This window comes from Poecilia latipinna, unplaced genomic scaffold (assembly GCF_001443285.1).
Source record: "Poecilia latipinna isolate Pla-1442-1.1 unplaced genomic scaffold, P_latipinna-1.0 Scaffold834, whole genome shotgun sequence".
NCBI lineage: Eukaryota > Metazoa > Chordata > Actinopteri > Cyprinodontiformes > Poeciliidae > Poecilia > Poecilia latipinna.
The window spans coordinates 106,895-127,391 of NW_015113450.1; the positions used below are offsets into that span (position 1 = coordinate 106,895).

The following is a 20,497-nucleotide window of genomic DNA, read 5'->3' on the forward strand; positions in this document are numbered from 1 at the left end:
TTTTTTTAGTTTTTATTATTATTTTATTTAATTTTTTTTTTACAATCCAGGTCCTTCTTATCAGTCGCTGTAAGCACAATGTAAAGCTAACGGTCTAAATAAGTCGAGCTACCATTACTGAATTCTTCAAAGTGTTAGTCCCCAGATCGAACAAAGGCTCCCTCCATCGGTTCGATTCAGTCGTCGGAGGCTTACAGTGGCGTCTTTGTTAAAACGACGTGTGTGTGTGTGTGTGTGTGTGTGTGTGTGTGTGTGTGTGTGTGTGTGTGTACACAAACAAGAGCTGCAGATATCCTCAGGTTTGATACATATAGCACTTTTCAGCATCACCACCCCACTTGCATATGTACACACTTTCTGAGCACAGGCACAAGCTTCGGGAAGCTCAGTGAAAGAATTTGGAGCCACTTGGTCGGGGTTGCTTATGAGTCTTTGGCATGATGGTTGAGCTGTATGTGGGGGCGCTACAGTAGCCACACACACAAAGGCACGACTGCGGTAAGTGTGCGTTTGTCTGTGAAGCGCTCTGCAGTTTAAAGAGTAAGGGAGAAGGTCAATTAATGAATAAAAAAATAACAATGAGTTGGTTGTCCTGCTCGGAGAAGGAGCTTTCTGAACCAAACAAGCCAACAAATCAGTCTGCCGCGGCTCATCGAAGCCACAGGGGCGTAACATTAATCACTTTGATGCTGCTGCTGTCGTGGTTGTTCTGCTGCCTCTGCTGCTGCTCTTGTTGTCGACGTTGTCGTTTGCAAAAGTTCCTCTGAAGAATGTCTTTGTCCCCCGTCAGCCAACAATGACTGTCTGATTTCCCCTCTTAAGAAATTTTGGTGAGTAACTGTGTGATGGACAGATATGATCAATGCACTGTATCCTCAAAAACATGTGCAAAATAGAAAAAACACCAGCTTCCGCCTCTTTATCTTGTTCTTCCTCCCACCTGTTGTCACTCCATGGGATTAAAACATCTGGAGAGGCAGAATGGAAAAAAAACAAAAAAAAACAAAACAAAGCAATTTAAACTGTGAAGCAGAAAAAGTGTTATCTCTTGTCTTTTTATAAACCTTCCAATCTGATTAGCAGTAATTTGACAAAGTATTCATACCACTTCAACTTGGAAGAGGTTAAAAAAGAACATTTTTTATTATTATTATTGGGATTTTATGTGGTAGACTTTATGGATGTTTGAAAATTACAAAGGAAAATCATTCAACGTTCAAAAAATCTTCAAAAAAAGAAGAGGAGACATAATTTCAACTTTAGGCCTAGATCTACGATGTAAAAGTGTGTAGGAAAAGTAAAATTTCATATCAGCATGAGCACAATATCCTGAAATAAAACACAGTGGTGGCAGCATCATTAAATGGGGTTCCTTTGATTCAGCAGGAACAGAGACGTGTCTTTGTGACCCAGTCAAAGTCAAGACAATATCCAACTATTATTTTATGGCAGAATTTGAAAATGGATCATGGATATTATCCCTCTGCCTGATCTTAATTGTGTTGCATAGAAGAATGGACAAAGAAAAAACAATCTGGCAAAACTAGCAAAACCTAAAACATGAAGCTGAAAGTCGGTTATTTAGAGAGTTAGTGCAGTTGGGTTGATTACACATGAAAGCTACACTTTCTGTTTTACAATTGTAAGAAAATGAAAAATCCATTTATCCTTTTGGATTTATTCTTCACAGATATGCACTACTTTGGTTTGATCTATCAAATCAAATACCAATACAAAACTGTGCTGTCAACTAAAAAAGAAAGAAAAAAAAGAGGAAAAATGCAAGTTGCATTTTTACATTTCCAAAGCTTCAAACACAATCAGACACTTGTACTGCGTTTTATTTCAACCTCAAATAGACTCTGCAGAAGAAACTGTAAAAAAACAAACAAACAAAAAAAAAATCTCCTGTGGTCATAAAATAAACTCCCCACACTGGAGTTACTCTTGGAATATCAAAACATTTTCATGACAATAAAGTCATGCATTGACATGTTGATGTTTACTATACCAATGAAGTCCAAAATCAATTTGGATATGTATGTGTGTGTGTGTGTGTGTGTGTGTGTGTGTGTGTGTGTGTGTGTGTTGGTGCTCACCACATGAACAACAGCATCATCCCTAACAGCAAAGGAGAGAAAAATGTGACGACCCTGGCAGCTCTGCCCACCGGAGGCTCGGCCTTCTGCGGCGCTTTGGAGGACGGTATGGGAGAAGTCTTCGTCTCTGCAGAAAAACGAGTCACCAGATTGTTTTAGTCATTCCCTTACACACCTGGTCAGTTGGATTTGTTATTTAGCCGTTTGCTGAGATTTTTTTTTCCCCCGTCCATTTGCACAGAGTACAATAGTGCAGATCCTGAGGGTGAAAATCTTTCAGTCCATCGTTCTGATGAATGGAGTGATGAAAATGCTCATCATAACGGGAAGGAGCAAACAGAAAGGAAAATACAGGGAAGAGCAAAATCAATTCTAATATACAAGCACAATCAATGGGAGACTTGTCAAGGCAGTTATGAAGTGAACAAGACAAAAAAAAATAGATCCATTCTGCATAAAGCGCAAACAGGGGGGAAGAGAAAAAAACTGGGGGACAAGGAAAAACAAGATAATAGTCAAAAAGGAAGGAGGAGTACACTATGGCCACATGAGTGCAGCTACAAGAGGACAGTAGAAATCCATTTATCCATACCGTACATTTATATCTTCCAGCTGGTACTTAGATTTAATTATCTAACAGATGCTGTGCAGACCTTTAGTTCTATATTAAAAAATATCCAATGTACAGCAAAAGGATTACAAGATATCTTCTGATCCTAATCAATAATCCCGGCTGACTTAATCCTAAGAAACCAGGCATTATGCCAAAAGAAAAAAAAAAAAAAGAAGCATTGTCTCATTGAATCATGGACTTGATCAGGACAATAGATCACAATTAGCCTATTGGTAAATTCTGGTGTCTTTCCCTAAATGTTAAGTGATGTGCTTTGTGCCTTCCAAATAAATTAATACAACTGCAGGCCTGATCAGTGCCAGACCTGTGGAACCAATGAACCCCTTTAAAATAAAACGTTTCTGACGACATGAAGTAGGCTAAAAGCTCTCAGAAAGGCAAGAAATTCAAGAAAAGACGACAAATAAATGACACGCATCTATCTGACAACGTAATTCCTGAGTTTTTTGCACTTCTGCAAACATGTGAGAACCATGATATTCATATGGAGAAAAAAAAAATGGAACAATCTTCCAAGGAATGAATGACCAAGAAAATGAACAGTGAGAAGACATCGACTACTCATCCAGGCCACTTCTGAACAACTAACGCTGCAGTTCCCTTAGTTCAGTTCAGTCAAACTAACACAACATAACGTTGAAAGAAAATTATCTAACAAAAGGCAGGTTAACATGGTGGTGAGAGTGGCGCATATAATCAAGACAGAACAGCAGTAATACAATTTATTTAATGATCTGAACTATGTAAGTGTGACAAAGAGTCTGAAACGGAGGCAATCTGTAAGGGTGGAAATATTTTCCATGGCGCTAGTCGATGGAATTCATGGAGGATGGTGGGAGGCGAGGGGGGTAATTAATGGCTTGTGGCAAACATAAATATATGCTAAAAGTCCCCACACACTGATGAATTTCTTAGCTCTACAGTTTGGTTTTACACTGCCAGACAAATTAAAATATCAAAGTTTAATGCTTTATAAAACTGGGCTATTGCTACAGCTGCAGGCAGCACAGCAGATATTAACTCATGCAGGATGTTTGCCGCTCGATCTGTGAAGAGAGTATATGATTTCCTTTTCCTTCCAATTAATGACTGTTGTGGTGTGCTGCGCTGGGAAGTCGGGAGATATATTAGACGGAAGCAACCAGGTGTGAAATAGCCAGAGAAAGAGGGAACCGGGGCTGCGCTTAACACGTTCAGCAGCACAGCCAGAGCAACGCTTCCTGCCTGCAGCAAAACATTCTGCTTAGGACCGGAGACGAAAACAAAAAATTATGCAGAAATAATGTGCTGGTGACAAGGAGAGACATTTATGGGGTGTACGGCAATTGTAACGAGCGAGTTGAGGACAGGTAAACAGAGGAGATGAGACAACGGAGAGAGAGACGGAAGATTGATAAACTCCGCCGTGCGGGAGGAGAAAAAAAAAAGCAGGTGAAGACGGAGAAAAACACTAGAAAGGAAGCATTTAAGAGAAGCTAATATGACGGAAAAAGAAATGCTGAATGACTTGAACTCCAACAGCCTCCCGTGTTAATGCAGATTATGTTGATCGCAGACGCGATCTTTAGGTTGTCTGAATTTAAATTACAGCTGTGAGAAAATCATGAATACAGCATCTGTGATGATCCAGGTGTATGTATGTATATATATATATATATATATATATATATATATATATATATATATTTTTTTTTTTATATATGATTTATGACATGGAAGATTTATTCATTCATATTCAGACACATATTTAGACTCTGCTCTTTGCCAAGACACATTCAAGTTATAAAAGCAAAGTGGTGAGGGTGATTGTTTTCACTCAACAATATTCAAATCTAAACCAAGTTTTATGAATCACAAGAGTATTGTTATTACAACAACAAACCACTATTGTGGGTTTCAACCACATTCTAAAATACGTAAATAACTCAGCATCACTCTTTTAGGGATCTGATACCATAGTATATATAAATACCAGCAAAGCAAGGTAAATAAAGAATAGATAGCCCGACAGCAAAATAATAATAATAATAATAATAATAATAATAATAATAATAAAAACCTATTACAGGATATAAACTAAAAATGCTCCTTCTGTTAGACAGGTGACCGGAATCGGACGATTTTCAGCTTGACCTGCCTGGCTGGTGACCGGCAAACGAGACACCGAAAAATCAGATTTTCTTTTTCTTCGGTCAGTAAACACACCTTAAAACAGGAAAGCAGCATGCTGGCTCATCATGCGGGATGTGTGGTGTTTTCTTTTTCTTCTTCTTTTTTTTTAAACAGGTAAAAAAAAAAGAAAAAAATTACAGCTGGGATGAGGGTGTGGGAGTCCTTGGGGAAAAAGTTTGTATTGTGGCATTTGTGTTTTTTTTAAAATTATTATTATTTGGGAAATTTGGTACCTCAAAACCTCTTGAAACATAAATAGAGCTGATTCTTAGCTATATTTTTCACTAATCAAAGTATCTGGAAACGAGTACATTCAATAATTCAGAGGTGTGTCGAGCTCCATAAATCGGTAATGCAGATCTGAGGTGAACCATATTTGTTGTAAAAGCTAAATGGAAAAAAAAAGCTGAAAATGTGTCACACCAGGTTGGATAAAAAGTTTATTTCGACCTCCCATGCAGTGAAAAATGTGCTAACAAAGTTAAAAATATATCCAGCTGTTGCCATGGGAAACCAATGGTAAAGTGTGGTATGTTTGGGTCATCAGATATCCACAACAATTTTTATTCACTATCAACCTAACAACTGGCTTTTCAGGAGCCATCCCATAAAAATAAACAAACAACAGAAAAAAACAATTTTGTGTGCGCAGTACTACTGAGACTACAACTCAGATTTTATATAACAGAGGATATTCATCAAGCATACTGTTGGGCACAGTGGAGGATCTGTGATGCTGTGGATCTGTTTCTCTTCCAAAACACTCGGCTCCTTCACATAGAAACCCTGAGAGTCACATAATCTATGTAAAGGTTAAGATCATTTCATTTAGAATAAACTCAAGTTAAATTCTGGATTATTCTAATGTTTTCAGAACATGAACTCCTGCGCTGTAGTTTACCACAGCAAAGAAGTCCTTCACTGTACCTTTCTACAGCAAAGGATGACTTTATTTTCCTCTGTCGTTTGTTTTTTTTCCTTCTTCTTTCACCTTTAATTTTACAGCTCAGTATATTCTAACACATCTCAGTGTTTTCATAGCGGTGAGAGATTCAAAGGTGCAACCGTGTCTGTCACCTTTATGGTTGACTTTGGGGAAATGCGAATTTCACTCCAGTACATGTTGATTTGCTGATGTGTGTTGTCTAGTTTTACTGAATCTCTTCTCTTCCAGAGAACGTAATGGAAGAAAGGACCTTAAGTCACCTCAAGACCAACCTCAGTGCTGCAGGTCTAATGCTTGCCATGAAACGCAAACTAATCATGTATAAATAACATCAGACATGAAATATATTAGCAATATGTAATGTCACCTGGCCTGCTTGGTGCTACACAGTGTACAGTTTCTGTCTGAGGGAGAGACAGGCAGAGATTTACATCGAAGAAGGTTACGACACAGACGCTCCGCTGTGGATCTTCTTTTTACATCCTGGAATGTGGCGGGTAAGCACCAATATCTGAGGATGGGATTTCGAAATGCCGTGTCTGTCACCATGCTATTCCTTCCACCAGAAGTCCGTTGATGCCAAGAAACACAGCCAGCCACTACTCTCTGTGCAGTTTGAAACTCGGAGACACGCACACAGAAATAGACCGCCACAGAGCGGCGATAGAGACGGGAAGGAGAAAGGGAGGAGATCGAGAATACTTAAACATTTGCTTAGACTCACCAGCACAATCAATAAGTCAAAGGAAGTGTTTTCAATTACTGTTTGGATGAGCAGCCAGGAAATATCGGTCATGGTGGAGATGGTAATAAACTGAGAGGAAGTGAGGCCTGGCAGAACTTTTGTTTATTGGCCTTATTATGGACTGGAAATAAGACAGTTTCCTTTCTCCATACTAATGTGATTCTCCTTGAAGTGCAAGAGTAAACTAGAGAATTAGAGGATACAAAGTTTGTAAAATTCTGTGCAAATCTCAAATAACTGTAAAATGAATGACTTTACTGCTACATGTTGTTTTGATGTCTCAAGAGATTTTCCTGTTTAAATCAAGAACTATAATGTTTCTATGTAAGGAAAACACATAATGACTGCATTAAAAAATAACCAACCCACCAATGATGATCATAAATAAAGTTTCTAGAGTGTTTTTTAAGAAAAAAATTCACGACAATTTTGTTACATTAAATCACAAGCATTTCTAAGGTCTTCTTGTAGTAAACTAACGCAAAGTAGTGTTGAAGAATATTTTTCAAGTAATAAAAACTATATATGAAAGTTTTGTCATGTGCTTAAAACTAGGCAATTCTTAATGTGATGCCCCTAAATAAAGTTGATTTCAAATTACTGCCTTCTGAAGTCACATAGTTCATCTCACAAAGCTCAGCTGGGAGAATCTATTAACAGGAAAACTTCAACCAGTCTTCAATAAGAAAACCACTGCTAAAAGAGAGTCATAAGAATTTCCATTCACAGTTCGCCACAAGCCACACAGAGCTGACAAAAAAATGAAATATGTGGACAAACGTGCTCAAGTAAGGCCAAGAGCCAAAACTTTATGTGGGAGAAAACTAGCACAACATCACACCAAACACCTCATCCCCATGATGAAGCATGGAGGAGGCAGCATTGGACTGTGGGCATGTTGTTCATCAGATGAGAGCATCTGTTGAATGGGTGACTGTCATTCAATGACATGTTGATTTGCTGCTACCTGTCTGTCCACAAATCTGATATTTATGCAACAGCAGCAATAAAAAGCAATAGGAAATGTTTTTAGCCGTGGATAACGGCAGAACAAATATTTGGCAGAAGAAACACATCACTCCATTGTGAAAAATAATAGCGATAGCATACTTCTGTGCTTCTTCTCTGCTTGTGTTTGGCGTAGAATCAGTCAGATCATTGAACTCCATGCCACACTTTTTAGTTCACAATCATGCTGTGTTTTGGTTGCATCGAGTTATAAATCCCTATAATCTCCTATTTAGTTTGCGTTTCTAAAATAATTTAACACCTTCTTAACTCCCCCTCTGCAGGCCAGACTCATCCAGTTCAACAACAGGCAAACATGAAGTCATTTTATGGATATCAGCGGAGCAACTGCAGCTGCCACACACAGTCCTCTGCACAGCTGGAATCAGTCACCCACCAAGTGACATCTTTAGAGAAGGCAGGAAAGAGAAAAGAGAGATTTGTTCCAAGTGTGGGGTGGCAAGAGGTAGGAGTGAGAGGAGTGACTGATCAATAGAAAGAAGTTAGAGAGAAACAGAGACCTAAAGGCAAAAAAAAAATGAAAAAAGAGAGAGAAACAGAGGGGAGAAGAGACAACAGGACGACGAGAGCAGAAAGGGAAGCAGCGAGGCGGCAGCTGGAACGGGCAGACGCATGAGGAGAATCCCAATAACCTGCTGTTCTTTCCTTGAGAGCGAGGATAATGCACTGTGTGCCGAGTGTTCAAGTGAGAGCGGACAAAGCGAGCCGTATTTGATTGGAGGGCCGTGTTTGTGTGTGGCTTTCTGACTGTGTGATTGTTTCCAGCAAATGTGTCAGAAGATGGCACATATGTGGAGGGTTGTTTTCCAGCCAGTGTTTGTCCCTCTGCAGGCATGCATGTGCTCATTAGGTAAGGACTGTGTGACAGTATACGTGTGCAGTGCTGCACTTCACCAAAAGAAGTCAGCCTTGTGCTGTAAAACTATCGCCACGTGTTATTGGACAGCCAGGCAGAGATGGACAACGACACAGCAAACAGGCTGACCGTCTGGATTTCATGGTGTAGATTCAACTCTAACGTCTAAGTGAAATTGCTCAATTTATCTTCTCGGTTTTCAGTTAATTAAGACAGATTATTAGCATCTGAACATGGATGTGTTTAGGTATAATACGTAATTTAAAAAAACAAGCAAACAAAAAAAAAACAATTGTAATTGGACAAGAAAATAACTCTAGTTTAGTTTAAGTGTGAGGTGTAGTCATAATTAGATTGCTGCCTTATCTCAGGCTGAGCATGACCCATGAAATTCTGAATCCTCTGTCAAAAAAAAACAACCTTAGTTGCTGGATCAGAATTTGCAACGGGTTTGGACTTGTAAAATAGTGCCTGACCACTTTATTAGGTACACATGATTAACTCCTTTGTAACGCAAATGACGAATCAGCCACTGGCAGCAACTCGGTGCGGTTAGGCATCTAGATGTGGTGAAGTAGTTTTGCTGAAGTTCAATAAAAAGCATGCCAAAGAGGAAGGAAGGGTGTTGAAGTGGCTGTAACCACAGCATTGTTTTTGCCAAACAGGGTGCCTTGACTCGTTTCCAAAACTGCTGATCTACTGAGAATCTTTAATGCACAACAAACTCCTGAGCTCAGAGAGCGATCTGAAAATGAGAAAATATCCAGAGAGCGGCAGCTGTGTGGACAAAATATACCTTAAAAATGGTATTTCCCGGTACTTTTTATTAATGATAAAAGTAAGTATGTCGCAATAAGCAAAAATGTAACTAACTGCATGATACATTACAATGAATTTGATCATTTCCATTCTGATCAGTAATATTTTCTGAAGGAGACTTTTCTGGGACAATTTATTGTCCAGCAAAATTTGTTATTGTTAAAGGCCCAGTTAAAAGTGGGGTTTTTTTTATAATTTACTCCAGAAATCCCTCACAGTTCAAATTTACACACAGTTAAGTTGCATCTTAATCTAATGCTGTGAAAAGGTGCTTGTCCCTTAAACATATCTTCTCCTCGTGCTTTTTTGTCACATTTAATGTTGTAGTTCATCAAACAAACTTTAATATCAAAGATAAGTCAAGGATAAAGTCAGCTAAAAAAATAATGATCTCATTTATTTAGGGAAGAGATTCATCAAAATCAAACTGGTCTTACTGTTTATGAAAATCTCACGGCCTCTGTTCATGAAATTACGAATTAACTGATATCAACCACAAAATATGAGTTCAGTTTTAAAAGTCACACCTGCAGAATCAAGAAATCACTTGAAACGAACCTTTCTGACAACAATGAGCTTGTTAAAATATCACAAAAGTCAATGCATCCTGATCTAAAGAAGTTAAAGAAAAATTCAAGAAGACGAGAAACTAAGAATGTTCATCTGCCAGTCTGGAAAGGTTTAGGAAACCTTTCCCAAGACTTTGGAGCTGCGCTGAACCACAGAGAGAGCTGTTATCCAGACACATGGTGTCGAACTTTTCCAGGAGCGGAGAGCCGGCTAAAATTACCCCGACTCTTCAGAGGTCACAGAAGAACCTGGAACAACTTGTGCTCTGCAGACTTCACTTCCCTTTGCCAGCATCATTGTTTCATGATTCCACCAAACAACGGGAAATAGGTAAAAATGTCATCCAAGTGACCAAACTTCACTAAAAAGAATACAAAGTCCTGTCTCACATTTGCTGAAAATTATCTTGATGATCTTAGGGTGTCAACCTCTCTCAGGAAGCCAATATTGGCCTAATAGTGTTCAACAACATCATAAAATTCCTTCTCTTGTGTTTGTTTTGCACAAGACAACAACAGGTTTCTCTTCAATCATACGCCTCAGCAGCCCCAAAAGCATTTGTGATAGCCAGTTGCATGCATTGTTCATCATACGGTAATCTACTGATTTGATTACGGGACAAGGACAATCCTGGGCTACCCTGAATCAAATTCAACAGAGGGATCTGCACACAGCTAAATAACTTAATCATACAGAGTTATGCTTCTTCTTAACTACTGTGTGCCAGTAAGGAACACCATCTTCTCTGGCACTCATGCCTACACAGTGCAGTCTTTGTTAGGACTGCTTTTTATATGGAGATAATGTCAAAGCACAACGTCTTGCTCAACGGCGAACTCTCACAACCTCTCCTCACATTGCTAAATTCAGACACAGCTCCTTTTAATTTAGATTTCTAGAGTAAATCTAAAGTATACCATTGGTGAATTCTCCACATATATATTATATGTAACAATTAAAAACCAAAAATAAAGAGTTTTACAATTTTTTCCCCCTCTACTTCATAACAGACATATATTCACCCAGTTACTATCCGAGGTTGTGATTGCAGTAAACATGGCTGTTGTCACTCAGTTATTTATTTTTTACATACAAATCAATAGAGTTTTGTTATTGCAGTATTTCTAAAGTATGTTCAACAGAGTGTTCATCCCTGAAATACACTTCTTGGTGTTCAGGTGCTCTCAGTGTGCTACCAGAGTTTCACGCCTGACACACGTCGATGTCTATTTACCAACCTGTCTGCGGGTTTGGCAATACTCATCTAGGGGTGTAAAATGAAGAAAAAATTACATAAAAATAAACCGCAACAAAACACATTTGGAAAAATTCTTGTTATACTGCAAAGTACGCTGTAGTATTAGAGGCAGGCTGGAGTTGGATGAAATACGTGAGTGCTCTTTTAAAAGGTAGCACTGTTTTCCCCCTGAGGCAGTTTTCAGCAGCTCGGGTTGATACGTGACAGTTTGACTTGAGACTGCTAGATATTTATTTATTTACCTTGAACTGTAATAGAAGAAGCTAAAGCCTTACTTGTAATGCTTAATGTGTACAAAGTGTTATCTAAATAAAACTGTTATGCAAAGTATAATTTCATGGCAAGGTAATTATAAAGGCAATATTATTTAAAAGCCAAAGGCAGAAGGTGAATTATGAAAAGCTTCAGTGGATAAATGTCAAAAAACTTTATAGAAATGGCTACAAAAAATAAAGCAATTTGTAAAAAATAATGGTGAGTTGTATTTGTGCCTAGTAAAAAAATATATATATATATTGTCTTAGTTTCCAGTGAAACACTGGAATTGATGAAGTCAAAATATGAATCTAAAAAAAAAAAAAATGCATTTTTTTTTTAGAATTAAGATTTTCTTGTTTGGTATCACTCTTTAAAATCACATAATGCTGTACAAGTACAATTTGTGAAAATATTTTCCTAGGCTTTTAACTAATTAACAAGTGAAAACTTTACTCGTTTTCTCCTGTGTCAACAGGATGCAAGTAGTCAGATATGTTCTGGAACTCCATCATGCAGAGAATGGCGCCTTGAGGAACCTCACAGGGGATGTTTGTTCATCCAAATGTGGATCTTAACTGCAGCAATGCACTACAGTGTTCCTGTGCTCGTTCCTCAAAAGAGGAGACTTGATTTAGGCTTCAACCTACCATTAGGAAAGTCCACTTCGGTTGTGGTAGTGATTGGCAGAGGATCCTCAATCCAGGGTGTGGCATGTACAGCAACGCTCCAGTCACTCCATGTCCCAATCTCTGTGTCCTTAGCAGCTATCTGTTAATGCAAGGATAGCAGGAACAAAGATGTTTCTGACAATCGGTGTTATTAAGCGTCAATTAAGTATTGGTTTAACACCTTTTTTTTTGAGTGTTTTTTTTTTTTTAAATGAAAGAAATAGGTAAAAAAAAATTGGTTACCTGTATGATGTATTCCTTCCCAGCATAGGCATCGGTAATGGTATGCGAAGTGCTGTCAAGCAGCTCCACCTAAACAAAAAGCAACATAATTCCCCCAATTTAGAGCAAGAAACAGAATGGGAGTGAAATTGTATCATAAACTGGAATTAAAATCAAGTAGTACGAGTTCTGCTCTTGCATATATGCATTTTTTTTTTTTTTTCCTGAGACGTCAGCACTGTGAATAAGATTAATGCATTCTTGAAAGAACTCATACTTTTAAGCAGGCTGTGTGACCCTGGGGACACAAAGTGGTCTGAATTGTGAAAACTTCGAGCTTAAAAGGGCAACTATGAGGTCTTGAGTCAACATTTGATCCGGATGTCTAACCCTTCCATTGCCGTGTCCATAAATTATGATCTCAGTATAGAAATACTAGCTTGAGCTTTTAGCTTTTCGATGATTTATGGCGGGAAGACCTATTCACTATTCTGTGAATAGGTCAAGTGTGTGGCTTTAACCTTCAGGTGTTTTACACTCTGTTGATGAATTGACTGTAACCTGATGCCCCTCCGCAGCCTCCGCTCTCCACACATACAAAAACTCCTACAGAGGCGAATACATAATTGATGATTACACCAGAGAGAACTGGCATCAGTGCCACATAATTTTCTGACAGAGAATAAACTAAATGTTTGAGTAACAGGGGAGTGAATGGGAAAATGATTTGCTGCTCCTCTGTAATTTACGGTTAGAGCAGTGCGTGTGTGTGTGTGTGTGTGTGTGTATGATTGTTTGCCGGTGGCCTGCTTCTGAAAGGGTGAAGGAAAAATAGTGAGAGGGAGGCAACTGCACTTTCTGTTTGCCCCCTGAAGTCAACACAAATCATTATGTGAATGCCAGATGCATTCTATAGCCAACAGTGTCGATGTTCCTAGATATAGAAAATTCTACTGCGTAGTTAACTATTTATATAAAGATGTTCAGCTTAATCTAGATCACATTACGGGAAAACCTTGACCAAAACTGAAATATTTCAACGAAGCAATTCTCTCACTGACAACAACTTCAAGTACTTGAGAATGTTATGGAATATTCCTTACATTTGTCTCAATATCAAGTTTATTTTTGCATTACTTAGTTTCAATTCTGTTGATTTATACAGTCATACTCAATATAATAGAATATTATACAAAAATTGGTTTATTTTGGTAACTCAATTTCCAAAGCAAAAACATATGAAATGGATTATTTACACACAGACAGATGTTTTCGAGTCTGTTTTTCTGTTAATTATAATGAAAACACAACATTTAAAATGAAATTATACATCAGCCCAATACAGAAGATAAAATTAATACAGAAATGTTGACTTAGTGAAAAATATGTAGTTAATTTCAAAAGGCATTTTGAATATGACAGATGGACATTGTTGGGTTGCTTAGTTTCATTTACTGAGCAGGACTGTGTAGCACCAATCCATAACAAATCTTCAAGGTACTTTGCATATCCAGATTAAAAAAAAAAAAAAAATCAAGTCAGTCTAATCAAATAAACAAGCAGTCATAGACTTTTACCACAAACTCTCACACTGAGTTAGTTTGTTGACAAATAAACCATATGTCATATTGCCATTACAATGTTCACAAAGCCATTCTACTAAACTAGTTAAAGTTATTGGTGAGTGAATTTTTTTTTTATTTTTTTTTTTAGATTTGCAATGTTTATGTAAGTCGGATCACCGTCATTAGAGTTTGTTATTTGCCGCCGTTTACCTCTTCGTTGCAGAGAGCAAAGTGTTTCAGAGTGAAAACAAATCAGTGGAGCAGAAAGAATGGTTATTATTTCTGTAATACTGGATTTTGTCAGAAGACAGATATGGGAAATGTAAAAAAAAACTAAACAAAACAAATAAAAAAATGCATTTCAGCAGCACTTCAAGAGGCCAAAAGGATAAAAGTGTCCGTCACTCTAAAATGGAATGTGTCACTGTGAATGAGATCGTGTTTCTTTTTCAGGAAAGAAGGATTATAAATAAAGGACAACCATCCAAGCAGCACTACACTAATCAGGTCTTTATAGTAAGAGGTGCCAGACACAAACCTAAAAGCCCCCTGACAGCCTCCTGGGAGTTTGCCAAATGGCTCCTGAATGACTCTCAGATCATGCAAAAGAACATCCTCTCCTTTTACAAAATGAAGACTGTACTATTCAGCCACAATTTCCAACTGTGAGAGTGGAGTAAAGCCACGCACTGAGCATCACCTCATATACTGCTTCTTGGGTCAAACGTGGTAATATGATTTCTGGAGACCAGTTCGAATGAACAAAATAATTTCAGTGGTTGAACTTATCATATTAGGATACCAACTAGTGTAAGTACGAAGAATAAGGAGTATTCCTTCTGGTTTTGGAAGCTGTGCAGATGGGAATAATTGTGCAGTTGTTATGATGTGTAGCTGCATCAACAACATGTTGTTCGAACTTCTGGCAGCAGCTGATTAGCGTCTGAAAAGATCAAGTAATTCTTGAAATATGACTCCGGAAGAGTTGAAAAGGAGGCTTCAGGGAAAAACCTTCAGACGGAAAGACCAGAGAGGGAAGGAACTCAAACCATCTCTTCCATCAGTCATAATGGGCGAGAATTACATCCTCAACTCAAACATCTCAGCTCAGCTTTTTAACCATACGACCAGGGAAAGATTTAACAAGGACCAGCAAAAGCAAATGAGGAGGATTAGCAGTGATTCCTAACTACAAGCTATTAGCATGCTAGGACAGTCATGAAACAATACGGCAACTGTTGTCTTTCAAAGGCCTCTTCAGATTTGTTGAAAGACTGATTGCTACCAGAGCTCCTTCGTGCCTACAGCGTCACCATCAACAACGACTCTCGATAATATGAGTTACAAAAACAGTTGACTTCCCTTTGGGATTAAAAAAAAAAAAAACATTGAATTGAACTGAGTTAATGGGTCACAGCCCTAGTTATACTCAGAGGAATGCATTTGCTTTATCATGTTAGCATATCTAGTTAACTATGAGATTGAAGTATTTGTGTTTTTGCAGGAAAATTACAAAAATGGTTTATCGCTATACCAACACTTTCTAGATAATTTATTTTATTTTTGATCTCTTTTTCCAGAAAGGCTACTCTTATCATATTATATCATGCAGCGGCGTGATTCAGTACATTTAGCCTGAGTTAATGGAACATTTCGATTACGTAAATCTTGTGTTGTTTTAGATGGAAATGTGTGTGTTTTCTGGCTTTTCCCTGCAGTGTGAGCGTGCACGGAAGGGAGACCTGCTGCAATGCATATCCACTATTTCACTTTTAATCAACGCTAAACAGATAAGCCCCCCAGACACGTGAGAAATGTAAATACACACTCACGCACAGGCAGCAGGGAGAGACAAATACATTTTTATCACATTACCCTGTACCACCGCCACGGTACAAAGGCCTTTTTGGCAGCAAGGGCTACAGTCTTCAATCCATCTCCCAACTGCATCGCCACCCACCCAAACACCCTCCTGTATGGCACAAGATTAAGTGCTGTTTTCATTGCTCCCTGTTTAGCCACTTGGTGTCGCAGTAATGTATGCGTCTCTCTGGAAATGTTTATTCCAAGAAGTTTACGACATATTCTCCCAGCTGTTTAGATCCAAGAACTGTCGGATACACAAACAGGATTGTATCACAAAATGCTGTGAAAAAGTATGAAACCTCTTACAGATTTCTTCAGTTTTTTCTTCATAATGTTCCAGTGTCTGAGATAAAAAAACAAAAAAACAACTCTATGTTATTAATAGGCACAATGAGAAGAAAATGCACTTATCAATTATATATATATATATATATATATATATATACATATATATATATATATATATATATATATATGGTTATGGGAAGGTTGGTGTCTATGTCCACCCTATATTGGGATAAGAAGCATGATGCCGTTGACACTTCACCAGTCCATTACATCAATAACCTTTTCTTTTTTTTTTTCAAGACGGAAAGCTCAAAAGTTCACCAGCTCTGGTTATTTACGAAGTAAGTTAAAAAGAGCCAGTCTGATAAAATAAAATAGACCAGAAGATCCCAAATAGCAACACATCAGGTTAAAATCTAAAGAAATTTAAGAATGGATCGGAAGCACAGTCAATGACATCTATTAGTCTGGAAGGGATTACAAAATCTTTTATAAGGCTTTTAGATCGCAGCAAACCATAGTGAGAGCAAATGTCTATTAATGGGGGGAGCATAGAACCATAGTCAACCTTTCCAGAGTTGGACGACCTACCTCACTTACTCCAAGATCACAGCAATGACCCATCCAGAAGGTCAGAACAATTTCTAAGAATAAAGCCTAAACTATTGCAGATCTTTCCTCAGCTGAGGTCAGTGTTCATGATTCAAAACTAAGAAATACACCAGGAAAAAAGAATAGCATCAAAAATAGAGCTCCAAGTTGAACATCTCCTCTGACCAAAAATAACAAAAAGGCCGATCTCACAATCACCAAAATAACATCTTGATGGACTGTAATAATTTGTGGGAATATTCTATCGATGAAAAACATACACCTTCGTTTGAAGGTGAATGTCCCATAATATCTGATGTAAAAACACACAATTTTGTTAAGTAATACCATACTGACAGTGAAATATGATGGGCTAGTATAATAGCCTTGGCCATTTTTTTACTGCTTAAAGACAAACAATTTGCTGCGACAATGGCATCATGAATTCTGTGCTCTAGCAGTAAATCCTGAAGGAAAATGCCAGCTGACCAGTTTGTGACCTCAAGCTCCAGCACACTTTGGTTATTAAGATGACAGCAAAAACTGCTGCTCTGAATGGCACCAGAAATACTTTTTCACATTACTAAACATGTTTTTTCTAAACATAGGCCCAAACACTCATGTACATACAGAACAGAAAATTAAAGAAATACAAACAAATTTGCAAAAACCCCAAATTAAACAAATGTGAGTAAAAGGCCAAATGTTGACGAGGTTTCACACCATAGACATTGATACGGAAATACACACACAAACGCACACAGACAACAAGGAATGCAGATAACGGCATTGGTTGGATATGCTGGTTAGACTACATCTAAACAACAGAAAAAAAAAAAATCTGCCTCAGAGGAAACCCACACTTCTGCTCACACACTCACATTCACACACGGTATGCTCTACACTGACGAGTGACCGTACATGCAAACTGTGCTCAACAGACACGCATCCTGAAATGACGCGGTTGGAGCATACCGCTAATGGAATTAAGCCTAGAAATGTAGCGCTTGGTTAGGCAGATAAGACTAAAGACTCAGCTTCCTTCCAAACAGAGTGTGAGTTGGGGTTGGGGGGGCAGCCGGGGGGTGGCAGACAAAGAGAGGCTGTTAACATGAAGGCCAACGTACAAGGATTCAACTCTGCTGAGAAGGTGAGCGATGAGACAGAGATTACAGACAAACAAAGGATGCATAAGTTCTTTGGGTCTATGAGTGGGTTAATTTGTCAGAGTGAATGTGGGTTTTCATATCCTGAAGAACAGAGGTGGGAAACTCCCACCTGCAGTCTAGCAGCTGTTGGTGGTGGGCAAAAATGATATGGTGAAATGGCTTTTTCTGATCAAATAACAGGCTGCTTTAAACATGTACTGGTGATGTCACATGTCAGCTGATTCTGTGACTACTTTAATAGGATGTAAAGGAGAAAATTAAAACCGCCAACATTTTTGGGAATCACCTTTTGCAGGTGTAAGTCTGTTGAGGTACGCATCTCACCCAGGAGCCTGGGAGTCCAGCCCTGGGAGGGCAGTGTCCTGCAACATTTAAAAGCATCCCAACCACCTGAACCGAAAGGCTTAATTCCTTCGTCAGAATGAAGTCCAGTTGCATAGAGTACAGCTGATGACTTAAGCATTTGATTCAGGTGTAATGAAGCAAAAACATGCAGAACTGGAGTTTTGCACATAAACAGATGGAAATTTTTCAGGCCTAATCAGAATGGATGGATAACATCAGTGATCAACTTTTAGATCTGGCAGCAGATTCTCATTTGGAACTGGGTGTTGACTCTCTAACGAATGGAAACACTTTGAATTTAATCATTGTATTGTCCTGCTACATCGTGAACTTTAAATTGAGCATCTTTAGGATAGTCTCTTAACCTTGACTTTCTTCTTGGAACTCTTCCATAAAGGCCAGACGCTTGCATCATACTGTTGACAGTTTCTCCCATCTGAGCTGTGAATCTCACTGTTTTACAAAAATGAAGCAAGTTAAAAGTTAGCCCTGGAGTCTTTCTATAGGTACAACACTTATATCCCCAGTGCTGTTCTATTTTGGGATAAAACTTCAAGTAAGTACACAATTCTACGAGATAATGCACTAACTATGACAAGCTGAAAAAGTATGGCTGAACACACACATACTATGTCAAAATGAATGAGTTTGAGTGAAAGTGTGTGTCTGCAGAAAACAGTGAAGGAGAGATGCTGGGAAATTCACTGTCACACATTCAACACATTGTTACAAGACATGCACAGACACACACACACACACACACACACGCATTCTCAAATGCAATCCTACACAAATCTTAGACAATGTGAGGGGTAGAGAGAGAGAGAGAGAGAGATGTCCTCTGGGATCGCATAAGGAGCAAGAAGAAAAATAAGTAGACTTTTTGCTCTTCTCTACTCATGCCACCTCCTCTTCCCCACCCTTTCTCCTTTCTATCCCGTTATTCCTTGACACATATACTCTGTCTGGCACTTGTATTTAGAGCTGCAAAACTTCACATTATTTTTTGCTTGGGATCAATAAAGTTTAATCTCATCTCATATATATATATATATACACATATATATACATGTGATATGCTCATTGAAATGCCTCAGAGTAGCAAAGGGTGCAAGACGCTCCGAATAACCTCTATAATTACAAAAAGCGAGTAATCAAAGTTGCTCAAAAAATGCTGTGAAGTGGCACTCAATTGTGACTTATTGAACTGAAGACAAGTTGCGTTTTTTTTTCTCCAGCTGAAACCCTACATTACATGCACTGTGTAAAACGATGGATAGCATTCTTTTTCTTACTGTCTCACTAAATCAGACTAAACCTTTGCCGTTTAAAATCAGGCAGGTTACAGAGATAAAAACCACAGATGATGATGTCATGTAAGCTTCTGTTATTAATATTTCCTCAACCTTGGAGCTAAAATGAGACATGCCTGTTATATTTTTTCTTTTGGAAAAATCTAAAGAAATTTAGCCAAAAAAAAAAAAAAAAATCTGGAAAAACGTCTATGACCTCCTCAAGTCTGGTTAATCCTTGAGTACAATTCCCAGAAGTCTGAAGAAGCCACATTCATCTGATCAAACAATTATATGTGAGCGTAAACAGCATGGGAATGTCTTGGCACTGTAGTGTGTGCAACATATTTCAGTGTGAAAGCTTTGTATCACCCCAAATGAAAATAAAAGATGTCAGCCGAAGCTTATAAATACACAGTTTGCATAAACACGCAGCAACAAAGACTGTATGAGACCTGTAAAGAATGAGTCATAACATTTTTTCATTAAATTTGAACTTTTAATGTGTAAGGCTGGGCAGGATTACCAAAATGTATTCTACAGACTAATGTAGTTATGCCTATCGTTATATTCTGATGAACAAGACAAAAAAAACTTGGAAGCCTGAGAAGAAAAACCAAACTGTGGAGTGCAGGAGTGGCAGCATTATGTTGTGGGAGCTTTTTGCTGCAGGAGAGACTGCTGCACTTAATGTATGAACATATGAAATATAATTATTAGAAGTAAACAAATTATTTCTGATGTTTATTTAATAGAATAATGTTGGTAATTCTTACTGACCGATACAGGAACAGTTTAGTCTGATCTAATGTCAAATACTGAGAAGAAAAAAAACAACAACAAAAAAACATGTGAAATTAGACGTTTCACAAAAGTGATAGTTCAGAGGTGGAAAGAGCTATCGAACAAAAAAAAAATCACCCAATAATGGACTGACAGATAAAAAAAAAGTGCAAAAGCAGAAAAAAAAGAGACAGTACGAATGCAAAGAGAAGGAAAAGCACACAGAAGGAGACATGGAGGGAATTGGCGTCGGTGGTCAGATCTAATCCAGTGAGCATGTCTGTTGTCCTGGAAAGGAAACCCAATTATATGGCACTTCCAC

The 20,497-nt window shown here is 38.2% G+C and overlaps 1 protein-coding gene and 1 long non-coding RNA gene across 5 annotated transcripts in view; one reads left to right on the forward strand and one right to left on the reverse strand.

Moving 5' to 3' along the window:
* cntfr (ciliary neurotrophic factor receptor) overlaps nucleotides 1-20,497 on the reverse strand; it is a 249,873-nt gene continuing 229,376 nt past the window's right edge. For all 3 annotated transcript variants that reach the window (XM_015047586.1, XM_015047587.1, XM_015047588.1), the window contains 4 exons: nucleotides 12,298-12,366; nucleotides 12,034-12,154; nucleotides 2,100-2,226; nucleotides 1-968 (listed from right to left, as the gene is read on the reverse strand). In XM_015047586.1, coding sequence (XP_014903072.1) covers nucleotide 968; nucleotides 2,100-2,226; nucleotides 12,034-12,154; nucleotides 12,298-12,366 — 318 coding nt within the window. In that variant the 3' untranslated portion in view covers nucleotides 1-967. The remainder of the gene's footprint in view (nucleotides 969-2,099; nucleotides 2,227-12,033; nucleotides 12,155-12,297; nucleotides 12,367-20,497) is intronic.
* Nucleotides 4,744-8,742, forward strand: LOC106956629 (uncharacterized). Of its 2 annotated transcripts, XR_001426803.1 has the most exons (3): nucleotides 4,744-4,924; nucleotides 6,080-6,348; nucleotides 7,889-8,742. It is a non-coding gene; the product is annotated as an uncharacterized LOC106956629 (long non-coding RNA). The 2 variants fall into 2 exon arrangements; XR_001426802.1 differs by lacking the exon at nucleotides 4,744-4,924 and having other exon boundaries at nucleotides 5,478-6,348.